Genomic DNA, 17079 nt, shown 5'->3' with positions numbered 1-17079 from the left:
CTGCATTCCTCCTTATATTTTTATAGGGTATAGCTATATACTGATTGGGGCTTGTTTTAATGGCAACATTATTTGACCATTCGATGTGTCTACAATTGATATAGCTTCATGATTTGATTATTCTGAATGGCAAACTTGGAAACCAGAAAAATTACTCAGAAAAAGAGCATATACTTAGCATAATTAAATGACCCAGAAACTTAAGTGATTCAAAATCCAGTTATTTAAGTGTTTTTAGTTTATGTCTAACACATTTATATTTCTTACTCCTCACACCATACCAAAAAAAAAAAAAAAAAAGAAGAAGAAGAAGAAGAAGAAGAAGGAACCCTATTCATGCATATTACATCTTTTTCTCTATTTTAACAGATAATGAAAGAACGGAGATGGACTTTTTATTGTAATTCCTGCTTTCCTGAGTTGTGCATTTCTTCCCACCTGAGAAAAATTTTATATTTTGATTTAGATTGTTTCTTTATTTTTATCTTTTCTTATTTTGATGTTTTTTTCCTCATCAGTAATACTCACTGAGACCAGGGTTATTATTATAACCCATGCATCTAAATGCTAAATTGGCTTCTTGGACTGGATTTTAAGTACCCATTTAAGAAGTTGGGCAGAGTTTCACAGAAGATGATTGGTGAAAAAGTGAGAAAAAGGAAAAAAGCCATCTTCCAGGAGTGTGTTGCCAACTTCAAATCATTACCTGAGTCTCAACCAATGTGGACATCTTTACATTTCTGTGGTTGTTTTGATTTTACAACGAGTTTGAAAAATCAGTATAAGTTTTTGATAATGTAAAGTCACATATTGAAAGCAAGAATGCAATTAATAGGACATAAACTTGAGACAGAAAAGGATCTAATCAAAGGCAAGACTATATACCATGACAACAGACATTTATGCAAAATGTGTGACTAATGTTCTGGAGATGTTGTGTCCCGCGCTAAGCTTGAAATCAAGGTCCTTATGTCTATATTCTGGTTATGTGTCATTCAGTCACTCAGGAATCAGCTTAATGGTTATTTCTCTGTCTTTGAAGCCTGAAAGGAGTGATGCAGCTAGGGTTCTCGGGAGGAGTCATAGAAGGCAATGATGCGGCTACATGATTAGCCGTGGAGTTAAAGCAATAAAAAATCCAGGCACAGCCTTCTGATAACTCCTCTATCAATTCAGGATTTCTTCAAATTTATTCTCCGGTGGCATACAAAAAGGCAAAATTAAGAAGTGACATAGTTATCAAATACTAAATTTTGTTACTATCTTATGAAAGAAAGAAATCTAGTTTATCTTAACCTGCATAAAAAATCCTGTGGACTTTTAAAAAGTACTTCAAGTCATCTAATATCTTTCAGCTAATATGATCTTATTTGCTTATAAGTTCAATCAGCCTTTCTTTCTGTGGCCTTTTCTTCCCTTCCTTTCTCTCTCCTTCCCCTTCCTCTCTTCACTCAACACATACTTATCGAGTGTCCCTTCTTTAGGAGCTGTACTAAGGAAGGGACGTGCTGTCACCTACAAGGACATCTTGGGAAGAAATTATAATATGGTATCAGTTGTTTTGCCATTAAGAGCCTATAATATGACTCCATTGTCATTTCTACCAACTAAATTAAGCCAAAATAGTTGATTCACTTCTGTTAAATAGTTGAACCAGTTGTGAATTAGCTGTAAACTATAATTCCTTTCATTCAAACCTGTATTTGAAAATACCTTGTGGGAAAACACAAAGCAGATGCTGTACACAATCCCTTGATTCAGGTTTAAATTCACCAAATTTTATTGAGCAAGTAGAATTTGCCAACCATCATAGGAGTGTGCATGCCAGCACATCTGTCTGTCCATCCATCTTTGTGGTTGTCTAGCTGTCATCAATTATTTTAGTTTTACAAAAGAGGGTAAAGTTTACAGAGAGCTTGTCCAATGTCACATGGCTAATATAACTAAGAAATCAGATCCAAGTTCAAATATTTTGATTCCGGGTTGACTGTTCTCCCTATAGCACAGTAGGATGTGAGATTTGCTACAATGCTATTCTATTTATAAAACAATGTGATGTAGTAATAAAAGCATGGGTTCTGGAATCAAACTTGGATTTAAATCTGGCTGTGCCACTCACTAGCTCTATGACCTTGACAAAGTTAATTAATCTCATATAATCTCATTGAATTAATACAATGCTAATAATAGTTATACATGGAGTTATTGTGATAATGTATGTAAAGTGAATGTAACATAATAGGTACTCAGTAAGTATTAAGTGTGATTATTTCTTTATCCAGACTTATCTCCAACTATATAATATGATCTCAATTTCAACTATAGAGTGGCTTCCTGACTGTGTGGGTTGGAATGTCGTGGACAGAATCAACTTCAGATCTCTGGATGCTATTCCTCTTGTTTATAATACTTCACGATTGTTTTTTAACCGTGCGAAACCTGCCCATCTTCCACATGTTCAAATCTCTCCTTGTCTTTAGGCCTTGAACAATTTAAGTATCTGTGTTCTCTTCTCATCTCTATCCCTAACTCTGAAGTCATCATAGTGCTCATTTTGATGATTAGTGTATTATTCCTTAAATATTTTCATTATTTTCTTTTTCCCTTGACAAAATTCTATTTCATGGTGGTCAGGACCCTTTTCTTATATTTTCCTCATAGGTCTCTTAGCACTAGTTCTGTATCTGACACCAAGAAAGATGCTATTTATTAGGTAAATTCTCAATGAAGGAACAATTTATGTACAAGATTAACAGTTGCAAATTTCAATGAATGTGATAGGAAGCCCTTTGTTTCCATGTTGTTGTTCAACTTGGGAAACTTCATGTTAAACTTTCCTGATTTAAAAATGTTATATCCAGGGAAAATAGTCAGATGCAGTTTAATATAATAATTTTTATTGAAGTTCTACTTGTGAAAGTAATAAAGTAATAAAATGATTGGTAAAGTTTGAAAAAGAATGACTAGTTGGTGATGATATTTCTCAGACAATTAGGAATGATCTTTGTCCAATTAGTTTGAAATCTGATATACAGACAGTATATTTCAGCATGAAATACTTTCAGTACTTCTGTCTTTAATCCACAGAAATGTATCCATTGCATACTAAATTCACCCAAAAATAATACGCTCTATGACATCAAATATTTTGGATTATGATTCAGTAATACACTGAATAAATACTGATTTTTAACAGGTGCCTTCATTTTCTTTTCTTTAGTATTGTCCATGAACATAGATTCCCATAATTATATAATGAGGTTATATTGAGGATAGGACTAAACTCCAAAATAAAATAAATTTCTTAGCAACTCTGACAAAAAATGCTACATGCGGAGAAATGGTGCTTAATCTACATTTTATTGTAATTATAGTAATTGCTATAAAGCTCTATGGGATACATATGCAAAACAAATTTGTGGTATTAATATGCTGCTTTATGAGTGGGCTGTATAGACCTGGTTCCTGATAACATATATTCTGTGTAATTTTAGACCTATGGTTTTTGCATTGGAAGAAATGAACTGCCTAACCCACCTCCCTCCTGTTGCAGAACCAGTGCTTTCATTCAGTACACTGAATGTGAAACAAAAACAAACAAACAAATAGCCCAGCTATACTGCTTCCAAGAGAGGATGGACCAGGGTGTTTGGAAGAGGCATGCCAAGCCATGCCAAGATCTTAGAGCCAGGGAGAGGTAAGAAAACAGGGAATGTTAGGGTCAGAAGACTGAGCTTCCATCAGAAGCTATATTTATCCAAATTATCCCAAGGAGGGAGGAGAAAATTAGTCATTATCTTTTTATATGTAAATGTGTATGTGTATCTTACAGTTATAAGTGAACTTTGGTCCATGAAATATATAAAAATTCAGGCATAGTTGAATTGAGCCACTTTACTGTCTACAAGAATGACTTAAAAATTAATAATGACATCCAGGTTATAATGAAACTACATAAACTACTTAGAACAAAAATTTATCAACATCCTCAGTAGTTGGAAGTACATTCAAAAGGAACCTGTTGTTAAGATAATTGTAATTATTTAGGTACCTTAAGGAGCTGTATAAAATATACTTGCTTGATATACTTTTAATTATTATGAAAAATGTTTACTTGCTGTCTTAAAAATATGTGTGCTCATTTTTCATTAATCCAGGCTTTTACTGAATTTTTATTAATTCAAAACATTTCTAGGCTCATCCCATGGATAAAAGTGTTTCTTTGTTTCATTTATGTTCTAAGGTTTTGTTTTGGTTTAATTATCTGAAATATTTTTTATAAAAATAATTTGTACAATATGTATTTTTAAGAACTTTTGTAGTATTTCTTTTCTTTTTTTTTTTTAAATATTCAACCATATTGTAAGCTCCTTGTGGGCAGGCCCCATATTTTATCTATCTCTTGTACCTACAGAATCCAACACAGTGATCAACACATATAAATTGCTCAATAAAAATTTAATGGAGAGTCTAAGTGACCAGACTGCAATCTATGTGAGTAGGTATGCACACTGTGGACAAGGGTGGTGTTTAGTTGACAGTTGATTCTTATTTTCTATTCCTCTTTAATGTGGTGCCATTTGGGTCAGTCTTTAAATGAACATACAAGGGAGTCTTCTTTAGACTTTTTGAATTAAACAACTAAATATTTGTTAGATATGGGATGGTTGCAGTTAGAAAAAGGATAAATGAGATAAATAAAAGCCTGCATATAACATTACTTACCTTTTAGTCAGCTATGTTGTTTAACTTAGAATAGGAGCTGAATTTCAACTCCACACCTACAGGTGGACGTAGCAGAAAAAACTGAGAAAGAGCATCGCAACTTTGTGAGAGTGACCACGAAAACTGTTTTTTTAATTTTCTTTACCCTCATTTTCCTTATTTTTAAAAGAGAGTAAGTAACACCTACCTGATAGAGTTGTTGCAAAGTTTAGAGACGATATGTGTAAAACCATTATTCTTAAAACCACTATAAATTCCCCAAGGTAAAAGATGGTCCAAAGAAAATGATTTATAGGATGACTCGATTTTGAGTAAGTGGCTGGAATTTGGATCTGCAAGGTAGGAATTATGTGTGTGCCAAAGCAGCACATGGGCATAATAAGGCCCCAAGCAATTTTACTGTAAGATCTTTGCAAATCTCCAACCGTCCTTTATAGAGTTAATTTGAATTACCATCATCTAGTTGCTGAACCAATGGGATTTCCTCTGCAAGTACCAGCAAGAATATTCCTGCCAAAAATGGGGAAGTGATTTTTAAATAAAACTTCCTAGAGCATAACTCACATGCAAATGCTTGTGAAGTTAAAGAGGAAACAGCCTGTGGCTAGAGCCCCTATTAATATTCAGAGCCAGATGGGGCGATGGAATAAGAAGGAGCTAAAAGAGAAGTGGGAGAGTTGCCAGTAAAGACTACATCATCCAAGCCTGTTTCAGGATGGTCTCTGGACTGAGTCATGGTACCAGGGCCAGTGATACTAATTTTCTCCCAGGGAACCTATTTATGAAAAGGAGTGGGTTTCTATGGTTGGCCTATAGGACCAGCATATTAGGGTTACAGAACCCAGTGGTTGTGCTACTCATAACTCATCACACAACTACTGTCTATTGCAAAACCCACCCATTTGGTACCACATGGGAAAATGACAGATGCTAAAATGAAATTCATGGAGATTTGGTGCAGCATTTCTCAAACGTGCCTGATCATACTAATCACCCAAAATTTGTTAAAATAGAAAAACCTAGTCTCTTCCCTGGAGGTTATGAGTTCGAAAATCTGGCATGAGACTTGGTGTTTTATATTTTTAAAACTAAGTTCCTTCCAGGTGATTCTTTTCATCTGGCAGGCTTGACGATGTTGATATAGTCTAGCGGTGCTCAAAGTATCATCCCCAGGCTAGCAGCATCAGCATAGCTTGGGGGTAATTTCTAATAAGTAGAAATACAAAGTCTTTGGTCCCACTAGAGACCTACTGAATCAGACACTCTGGGACTGGAGCCCAGCAATCTGTTGCAGAAGTCCTCCAGGTGATTCTCATGCACACTAAAGCCTGAGACCTACACTTGTCAAATGTGGTCCAGAGAATGGGAATTTGGGAGCGTAGCTGCAATTTAGGAAACTCATCTAGTCCAAATTCTCCTAGGACGAGGAAAGTCATAACTTCAACCCAGGGGCTAATTGCTGCTCTTCCCTTGACATCACTGTCTCCTTTCCTATTTTCTAAGGCGTAGCTTGACTTTGTGGCTCCCTAACGGATTTTTGAGGTTGTTGTTGATTTCCCAGCTGATCAGGGCCCCGTCCCCTCTCTCCTTCCTGAGAGCAAAGATACTTTGCTATTTATTTTCCTACTTGAAATCATCCTGTTGCTTAGCTCCCACCTTAAAGGTATTGGTTGACTCCTCAGCTGGCTCTAACTGATTGAGGTTCACATTTCTGTCAAAATGTTTTTTTCAATATTGGCAAGTACCAAGTGAACTGCTTTAAGGAACATCTAAGAAAGGTGTAAGCAGGTGACAAACTGTTCTCCTTATCTAGTCTCGTCTTTCTTTATCCTTTCAAAGGCCAAAGCCAATGCTTAAAGATATTGTTCATTTTTTAAGTAGCCCTTTTCGAAGGCTAACTCATGAGATCACTGCTAATATGCAAATATTCCCATTTAGTGAACAGGAACAGATAAAAGAGGAATCACTAATCAGCCAATGAAACTATTTGCTGGTGCAACAGTAAATAAGGGGCACTGGTTTGGTTTGCTAGGGCTGCCATAACAAAATACCACATAGTGAGTGGCTTAAACAATAGAAATTTATTTTCTCACAGTTCTAGAGGCTGGAAGTCTAAGATCTAGCTGTTGGCAGGGTTGGTTCCTTCCAGTTGTTCTCATGGATTGTGAGGGAGAATGCCTAGCTTCTGGTGGTTTGCTAGCAATCTTCGTTGGCTTGTAGACACATTACATCATCCCATATAGTGTTCTCCCCATGTTTGTGTGTCTGCTGTCCAGATTTCCCCTTTTTATAAGAATACCAGCCATACTGGATTAGAGGCTCACTCTACTCCAATGTGATTTCATCTTAATAAATTGCATTTGCAATGATCCTGTTTTCAAATAAGATCACAGTATGAGGTACTGGGAGTTAGGACTTCAACATCTGAATTTGGTTGGGGTGGTGGAAAACAATTCAACCTGTTAGAGAACGTTGGTTAATCAAGGTAAGAAGCCAAATCTCAACTCCAAAATCATACGACCTAATGATTTAGGTCTGGGTCAAAATCATACGACCCAGAAGCAACGATGTTGCTTCTGGGATTTAACCGGTTTAGGGACTGAATAAAAATCTCAGTGATGCATACCAGTCCTGGCTCCAATTAAGAAAGACAATTTAAAAATAGTCATATTTCTGACACTGAAATATCTGGAAGTTTTTCCTGTAAATAAATAAACAGTGAAAATCTCATAAGGCAAGTAGTGGGAAAGATATTTATGTCATTAGTGTCAGATTTTATGTGATCAAATTAGACTAAAGTCAAATTGCTCTATTCATGTTGGGGAGAGTGGGAGCTGTTGGGAATTCCTGCACTTATATTACCAACTCAGGTTGACTTTGCTGCTTTGACTCGTCAGATCTCTTCCCTGGTAGCTTCCAAATCAGAGCAATAAACTCATGTAGAGTTTGAATTTTAAGGGAAACTAGATGCTCCCCATTAAAAAGAGGATAATTAAGGATTTACAAAGTTATTTAAACAAGGGGGCATTCAAAAATGTATACGATGCTATTACTGAGCACAGATGGTAATGGTGGTCCAGCTATTGCCTTCTTGAGTCAGACTTGCTTATTTGGGAATTTTATTTACAAATTTGTGCCTGTGTGCAGACAGATCTTCAGAAGAGCATAACAAACAGTTGTACCTCTGCTTTATCTGCTAATAAAAGTCCCATCTTGGGTTGTGTGTCAACTGTCTCTCCGAGTCTCTTTGATGTTAAGTCCAACTGTTAACACCAATTCATATTCTTGCTTTGGCAGCTTCTAAAGGCTATTCCTGATCACCCAGAACACTATTCAGTGTTTGCTTCTAATGCATGTATTGTTGATCTGATACTGACTTCTAGATTGTGGAAATAAAATTCTATTGACCATACTTTTTCATTTCATCACTGTATTTATGTACTCCCCGCCTCCATACTTTTTAAAAAGAAAAACAATGGTTGGAAAGACATGTACTTATGTTTCTAGGAAGTGATGCAACTGTTTTTGGAAAAATGGTGAAACTTTCAACATATTTCTAAAGTTATTTTTGTATCAACGCTTTTTGCTGTATTTTCATGGTCACAGTGGGAGATTTTGCCAGCACCGAGCTATTACTCATCTAGTACACAGCTAAACAAATCATTTTCTTAAAATGTCTTCCCAATAAACCTAATTTTAAACACCTATAATTACTTAGGGTACCTCTCTATATACAAATGATTGTGGGAAATACAGGGACTGCATTGATATGATCTATTTGATAACACTCACCAAGTACTTAATAATTTTACTTTCAAGACTGAGAATATATAAGAAACTAGCCTTTCCTCATTGATGGAGATAGCTGTCCAAATCTATAGAGGTTCTCCTCTCAGGTGAGGATGGAAATAGCTACTTGAGATGTCATAAATGACAAAGTTCAGCTAAGACCAATCCTATAATGAGTATTGGGAAATTCCTTTGTCTCTTTGGTTTACATTAAATATCTGGTTTAGCTGTCTGAGAAATAAATGTATAATTAATTATATATAGTGGTGAGACTAGTGGCCCTAAAATATATTTCTGAATGAATAAATGATAAAATCAAACAGGGCTAAACATCTTTCAAGCAGGAGGTTCTGCTTTGGGAATAAATGACCAATTTCTAGTGATGTTATCAGAAGTGTCATAAAAAGTTTTTATATCTCTTATATCTCTACTGGGGGAAAAGGTCAAGGGCAGACTAACTCTAAGTCTTTCCAGTTTCTGCAAATAGAATAATATCAGATCATTCACAGAAGGAAAAGTAGCTCCACCTGAATTTAGAATTATTTTCTTAGTAGGGACTTTTCTTTCCTTCTCTTTCTTCCTTTCTTCCTTCCCTCCCTTCCTTGCCTCCCTCACTCCTTTCTTTTTTCTTCTCCTTTTTTTTTCTTTCTTTCTTTTTCTTTTTTTTCTTTCTTTTTTTCTTCCTTTCTGAAGTATATGAAGTAAACTTCATATGCTTTTTTCTCTTCTTTTTTCTTCATATCCTTTTTTTCTTTCTTCATATACTTCATATACTTTCTTCATATACTTTTTTCTTTCTTCATATACTTTCTTCATATACTTCATATACAAAGTATATACTTTGTATATGAAAGTATATACTTCATTTACTTTCTTCAGATACTTATTAAGGGAGTGAAATTCTCTTGATTGTATATTACTTGGGAATAAGAATCGGAAAACTATGTGAAACTATAGGATACAAAGGGAAATGAGAAATAACATTTTCAAAACTTTACAATATGTAATATGTTTACCATATCTAAACATATGCATTGATATGTTGGAGCTTTAATCCTTTAACTTAATTCCATTAAAATGCAACTATTTTAATGAGTGATTTCATGAGTGATACATACTTTCCTGGGAATGATTTGTGACAGAAGAGTGGGAAGAAGGCAGAGAAAGCATCAGGGCACGCTAAGGGAGAGAAAACCATGCTCATGACTAGGAAGAAGCTTCAGGGAGAGAAGAAAGAGGAAGTGAGAGGGGATAAGTGACAGATTTTCCCCATTTCTGCAGTCTCTTCAGATTCAGTTCTGCCTCATGGATATATCCTTCTAGGCTGTACTGTTCATCTATCATTATCTACCACAAATATAGTTATTTTCATTGAATATCCTATATAGTTTGCCATCCTGCTAGGCACTTGACATTAAATTGTTACAGCAAACCCTGCTATTGTCTCTCTTTTACAGCTGAGAAAAAAAAGGCTCAGAGAGCGAGTAAGGTGCAAAGGATGATTAAAACCAGGTCCATTTGAATTCAAACCTCCTTATTTTCTGCCAACATACTGTCTGTCTATTGCAGTTCTCTACTTTGGAAATTTGTATTTTCCTTCACATCAAAAATGTGAAGGAACCTGTACCAGGCAAGATGAGTTATACAGTAGGGGGCGGGGTGAATTGTATAGGAGCTCCTAAATGCTTCTAGAACAAGTAGTATGCCATGCCAGTGGCTGAGAGTGAGGAAGTATGATCCTGCCATATGCTGAGAAAAGGAGAAATGGAAGCTCTGGGGAGCAGCAGTAATATATATCTCAGAATCTCAACAGTAAAGGCAGAACTAAAATGAAGAAAAGAATTGCTGAAGTTCTGAATTTAAAAAGAGAAAGTTTTTTTCCAGCTCAGGTTTTGACTCTAAGCCTGCTTATGCTAAGCCCTTTCCACGTGTTAATTTACTTGGTGAGGTGGGAGATTATCAGCAACCAGGGCCATTTTAAATATGGGCAGATACGGACATACTTTTAGCAAAGCTGATAAAACAGGTTGGTCATTCAAATAAACTAATTTAGACTTATGGTAAGAACAGCATTTGGTTCCAATTGCTACAGGTTGCTGCTTTAGTCAGTGGAAACTTTTCCGTATGTTGGTGATAATGTAGCACTTCTCTGGAAGAAATGCAAGAGTATTTTGACATTTTGTGCAGAAGAAATCTACCTGGAGTGCTTGTAGAATTTTGTACCCCTTTCAGATGAAATGAAGTTATGGAATTATGAACTGAAAATCTATAAGCTGCCCTGGTTAATAAAGCATATTCTAATTCAAAAGCATTAGACTGGCAAAGCTTTCACTTTTAGGACTCTTTAAAGCTTACATTGACTTTGAATTAATAATGCTAGGGAGTGTGACGCAGTGGAAAGGATTTAAGGAAGGCGGGGTTCATAACCCCACTCTGAAGTTACTATACGAGTTTTAGTTAATTTCCTAGTTTTTTAGGCTATTTCTCATCTGTGATGTGGGGGAGATTAACAAGTAAATGTGGCAAGTATGACCAGGAAATATATCTTTATTCCCAAATATGCTAAGTGATACAGTTCACTTCTCTTCACCTCTAGTACTCCTAATTCAGACGAATCCTGTCTGTCAGCTGCACCACCACCACCAACAGCCTAATGATTTTTCCACTTCTATTCTAGCCCCCAGCCCATTCATTACTCAGTAGACACAGCAGTCCTCATCATCCCAGAGTCATGGCTCATGCCATCCTGCTCTTTTTTTCTATTTCCTACATGGGCAGCTCTAGTTCTTCCTTTGATCTGCTTTCTTTGGTTAAATACTTTCTCAAAACTGTCTCTTTTGATCTTCCTGTATGCAATAGTTTTCTCTGACGTAGCTGAGTTTGCTACCTCAGCTCATTTGTTTTTTTCATGGTGCCTATCCTAATGTGTAATTTATTTTTGTTTGTTTACTTCTTTGTGTGTTGTCTATACCAGAATATGAGTTTCACAAGGGCAGAGACTGGCTTGGTCTTGTCCAAGCTGTGTCTGACATGTTGAAGATACTAAAGATATATTTATGTGATGAATGAAGGGGTCGCTGTGAAAAATAAGTGAAATAATTAGGTACATCTTGTATTTAGGTGGTGTTCAGTAAACATTTTTCTTTACCTTTTCTTTACCAGTGCTGCCCAATCAATCTCCACCTCTTTTAAGCCATACATTTCCCCACTGAAGCTACACTGGTACATCTCCCTATCACATAATGTCTTAGAAATCTAAACAAAAAGTCAAAATATAGTAAATTACAGGAAACAGAAGAGGTTGCTCTTGACTTTGAAACATTGTCTTTTAACACATCTCTGTTTTTGTGAATTATGACACCATAATATGACCTTTTCTATACCAAAGTTAGAGATTTGCAATCAGCCAACAAACAGTTGTTTCTTACTCTCTTGAAATTTGTCTTGAGCAGTGGTGTTGCAAAATTATTTGAATATTTTATTGCCATTTTCTTATTTAACAATGAGTGAAAATTAAAATATAAAAAATGCACAAACTAGTGATTAAAAGTCAGGGTAAGAAAAAATATAATTAGGACAAAAGTGAAAATAATTAAGCATGCAACAGAGAGTTAACATTTAGTTTTACTGGACACATTGAAATTAAATTGATTAGTAGTATCTTCATTTACAAAGGAAAAGAATGTATTTAAAGAATAGCATGAAATGCTGGAATTTATCTTCAGGTATTATGTCTAAAAGAAGAGGTATAAATTAGAAATTTGTATCAGTTTTAGCTTTGTGTGGGACAGAATCTCACTCTAAAATATATCTCTTGCTAGTTTGTGCTGGAATCTTCCTCTGGACTTTGACACATTCACTCTTTAGATTTGGTGTACCCTACGGCCACGTAACTTGGCCATAATCATAATATTATTCTGGGTTTGCAGAATGAATTTTGGAGTTCTGCCCATTTTTCTTCCCTAACATCTAAGCCTCAACAAGCCTATCTCTATTTTTCCTTCACTATCTGCGGCTCTAAAGGCAATTACCATCCTCACTTCAGGAGCCTAATCTCACGTTCTCAGTAGCCACATGTGATTAGTCCTGAATGGACGGTACAGAAAGTTGTGTTGAACAGCGCTGCTCTCGAGAACCCCGATCTTCACTGTCTGTGCCACCAGTCTCTCTCTCAACAGGTGACCACCTGACCAAAATAGGAGCAGCCCAGATTGGAACGCATCAGTGACCACACAACTCTCTAGCAAGCTAAGTCTCAGTACAAATGTCCTTGACGTTTTTCTCTTTTCAGTTAATGATGCGTGTCATGGCTTTCCAAACTCTTTCACAAGGCTTACAAAATCCATCATGACCTTTGCCATTTGTCTGACTCCATCACTCCTCTTTCCCTTGATCTACTTTACATTTCTTTGTTACAATTTTAAACTTGCAATTCTTTCTGTCTGGAATAGTTTTCCCTTTGCACTCAGTGTCTTAAGTATTCTCTGGGGTTCTGGACACATTAAGAGGAGATGCTCGAGTCCTTTGGACAATTTAGAGATGTGGGGCGAGCTGAATGTTGCTTGACTATTCATATCATTTAACATCAGAAAGTAATTTAGGACATAGGGAGAATGTCGATCTGTATTTTGTACACAGAAAATTACGACATACCAAACCCCTTAAGGGAAGAGATTTTAACCCTAGGGACTTAGACTGTTCCAAGTGTTTTGTAAGAAATAAAACTTTTAGATCTTTATCTGTAGGCATGTGCATATGCTCGTGTGTGTGTGTGTGTGTGTGTGTGTGTGTGTGTGTGTGTGTGTAAGACCGAGAGTTGAGAGAGAGAGACTCCCTCCCCATCACTAACAACTTTCTCTCAATGGCTTTACTCCACACATGAAGAGACAATGAAGGAGCTCTGTAGATAAGGTACAACCTACATTTAAAACTACTATATACTATTTAACTCTAAGAAAGTATTTTAATAGTAGGAGAGCCTTTGAGAGGCAAGCTCTGATCCTTTCGTTTATGAGATATCTATCTAGAGGAAACTTCGGATTAGAGAACCATCTACAGCAAGAGTAGGATTGTCAGGGCAGCCCACCTCCATCCAGGTAGGCTCTGGTCCTTTAATTTACAACTGGACCCTCTCTGGTTAGGAGCATTTAAAGGTGAGGCTGAATTGTAGCAAAGAATGCCAGAGAGTTGGAGTAACCCCACTGCAGAAACTTCTTAGTATTGAAATATATTAGTTCTAATATATTTCAATGAATATCACACATGACTTGGCATTTCACCCACATTGCTTCTTCACTGTCTTTCCCTGGTCTCCCTGTCTCCATGTTTGGGGTGTCGAGACTGAGGACAAAATTCCTGCAGGAAATGCCTTTACTTTTTAACAAAAATACAAGGAGCCCTTCTGATATTTTCACTCAAGACTTAAGATTTGAACCTGATGCACATGTTTCAAATAGATAAGAAAATGGAGAGAAAACTTTGCTTTTGTAGTATACCTGAAAATACGATAAGTATAACAAATATCTCACAAATCCCATTCAAAAGATCCTAATTTGACCAAGACAGATTTTTCACCTTAATTTTTAGGCACTTGAACCAAGAAATCATAATCTTAATTATGCCAAGAATGTAGACCAACTTGAGAAATTATTCACAATTCAGATTAAATGCCACTGATCATTGTTCCTTCTCAGTTCACAGAAGGCCTGCTTTAGTCAAACATACTTATCTGTTTCTGTATAACTAAGAAATTTCTTGTACTAGGAATGAAGTACATAAAAGAATAATCGGACACACTTGCTAAACAAATTGCATATGGAGTTCTGCCAGTCTCTAATCTCAGTGATTAGATTATGTCTTTCTACTTTCTTTAAATATCACAAAGATGACAGTAAATTAGTAAGTAGCTATTTTCAGATTAATAGCAACATGTAAAACTCAAAGGTTCGTGTTCAGTTTTGCAGGGAGTGTTGGTTTTGTATGGCAGGAGTTACTGTATCCCCCCCAAGAAGTCAAGAGTGGCTCTAGGCTCTTTCTCAGGCATTACAGGAAAACACTGCTTTTCCGTTACACTTACTATGTCCACAGCCCCGATGAAATCCATGATTGTGTTCTCTGGCATTTATGTTGTATTGTGATTACTTGAACATTTTTTTTTTTTTGACAATTTGTTTCTTAGGATTCGCAAGACCAATCGGGCTTCCTATCAAAACAAAGCAAACCGTAGCATGTATAAGTATAAACTTTTAGATCATGTATACATAGATAAATAAACGTGTATGGTGTAACTGTTTCTAAACGGTATCATGCTGCTCATTTGAGTTGCAAGTACTCAACAGTGATGTAAGCAACACATGACCTCATCAGCTTTGATGAGTCCCAGCAATGCTACCTGAAGCTGAGTAATCCCCGTCTATAGCCGCGTGAGAACCTGAGTCTGTGTCTTGTCTGATGCAAAGGTTAACTTGAGTTATTTTTCTGGACATGTGAAGCTCACCTTTACTTTTAGAAGGTGAGAGAAAGGAAATTTGTTGAGTATCTACCTTAAACACAGTGTCAGATATATCCACATGTGATATCATGCTTAATTCTAACAATGACACTGAGAATAAAAATTCCTATCCCCATATTTTACTGATGAGCAAACTAAGTCACAAAGCAGATAATTGACTTTCCCAAGAACACACCGTTGAGGGTAAGCCTCAAATCCAGTTCTGGGACCTTTGAGTTTATTCTAATGAACTATGCTACTTCAGGTTACTGTAAAACTTTTTGTGTAGTTATACTTGTCATGATATAAACCTGCTCAAGGACGTGCAGGGGCAAATCAACAAATGAAAGTAAAGTGCAGCAAGACCTGGTACGTAAGACCTGTGACCATGCACACCTGATTCCTGGAGCAAAAACAGTCAGGACCCCAGCCAAAGGAGCTGAAGGTCAGGTCTGGGCCACAGTCCCATTGGAAACAGGAATGTCAAACAGGAAAACTAAAGCAGAAGTCCACGTATGCAAAGTACACCAGTTGGGTGGACTGTTGGGGAAAGCGCCATGGCACCCAGGGCCTACAACAGACTAATTCCAGACCCCAGACTCACTATGAGTATATGCCTATTATTATAGGAGGTTTTGTGTAGATTATTTCAGTGTAGCCTCACCACAGTCGTGAGGAAAAGGGACCATTTGCCATAGCTTAGCATGGCCAGTTAAGTGGTGGTAAAAGCCATGGACTCTGGAACCTAACTGCTTGGAGCGGACTGCTGGCTCCTATTAGCTCTGTTATCCTCTAGCTGGGGGAAATTTACTCTCTCTGTGACTGATTTCTTCATTTGTACAAACTGGGAGTGATAACAATCTTTTGGGGTTGTTAAGAGTATAAAGAGGCTCAAATAGAGCCTGGATCCAGGTAATTCCTAGGCAAGTGTTTGGTAAATAAAGGAAGACACTGAGTAATTCACATAAGTTCTTTAAGGTAATACATGGTGGAGCTGGGACTCAAGTCCACAAGGCATGAGCCAGAGCCCATGCTCGTAGCCCCAGTTATAAAGAGTATATATGGATTGGTACTACCAGACAGCAGCATCTGATTCTGCAAATGAGGGATCTCAGCACCTTCACCTGTGACGGAACTGGGGCAAGCAGATACCAACATACTCCTGAGATTCCTTTTTATTTCTCTCTCATCCCGTGTTGGCTAATTTCAAATTATGACATATCTGAAAATCATTTCACAATCTCCTTTACCTAAGACTCTTTCCAGTGTCAGCTTTACCCTTGAAATCTTTACTGAATTCATTACTATCTAAATTTGATTAGAGGGGGTGGCGGGTTAGCTCAGTTGGTTAGAGCGTGGTACTGGTAGTACCAAGGTTGCCAGTTCGATCCCTACATGGGCCACTGTGAGCTGCGCCCTTCCTAAAATAAATAAATAAATTCAATAATATTTAGCACTCTACCTTCTGAGGAATCAACAATTATGGACTCTGGACAGAGTGTTTAGATCAGAATGTAAAGAATCCTATTGAGTTTGTCTACACCAGTAATCCCTTCTCCATCATAAGAAACGTGCCTTACACTTATATCATGAAGTGAGATTTTCCAAGGGCCATTACATGTTTTTTTCCTGCACTTCCATAAATCAGGTACTTTAAAAGATAAATATAGCATTTTCTATGAAGAAGGAGTTGGTGCTTTGTGAGTTTTTTTCCTTTTAATTTGACATGAGGCAAATAACAGCAATAGGTCTGCTCAGTCTCACCAACATATGATTTTCAAAGGGCCATTACATATTTTCTTCCTGCACTTCTATACATGTAAACATTTTTGTAAAAAACAGACAAACAAACAAATTTTTACTAATGTCAGATCAAATCAAATTACATTGTCCTATGACTCGGAGTCCTTGGAAAGCATCCCGATTGAGTCTATTAGAATAACTTTCTCTAGATTTTATATGCATAGACACACACCGGAAGGGCAGAGACACAGTGTGAATTTGAGAGCAGGCATTTTGTAATAAAGGCCACACACATCTCACAGTTCTAAGAGCAAAATCTTTCACGTGCTACT

General features: G+C 36.7%; 1 protein-coding gene across 1 annotated transcript in view; it reads left to right on the top strand.

The window, feature by feature from the left end:
• The window catches only part of PTGER3 (prostaglandin E receptor 3), a 91084-nt gene extending 86662 nt beyond the window's left edge, over positions 1 to 4422 (top strand). The window contains exon 4 of the mRNA XM_033115508.1: positions 370 to 4422. Coding sequence (XP_032971399.1) covers positions 370 to 373 — 4 coding nt within the window. The 3' untranslated portion in view covers positions 374 to 4422. The remainder of the gene's footprint in view (positions 1 to 369) is intronic.
• Positions 4423 to 17079: the final 12657 nt, after the last annotated feature.

The sequence above is a fragment of the Rhinolophus ferrumequinum genome, chromosome 9, assembly GCF_004115265.2.
Source record: "Rhinolophus ferrumequinum isolate MPI-CBG mRhiFer1 chromosome 9, mRhiFer1_v1.p, whole genome shotgun sequence".
NCBI classification, from domain to species: domain Eukaryota; kingdom Metazoa; phylum Chordata; class Mammalia; order Chiroptera; family Rhinolophidae; genus Rhinolophus; species Rhinolophus ferrumequinum.
The sequence above is the reverse complement of the archived record's forward strand: the minus strand, read 5'-3'. Positions and strand labels throughout refer to the sequence as shown.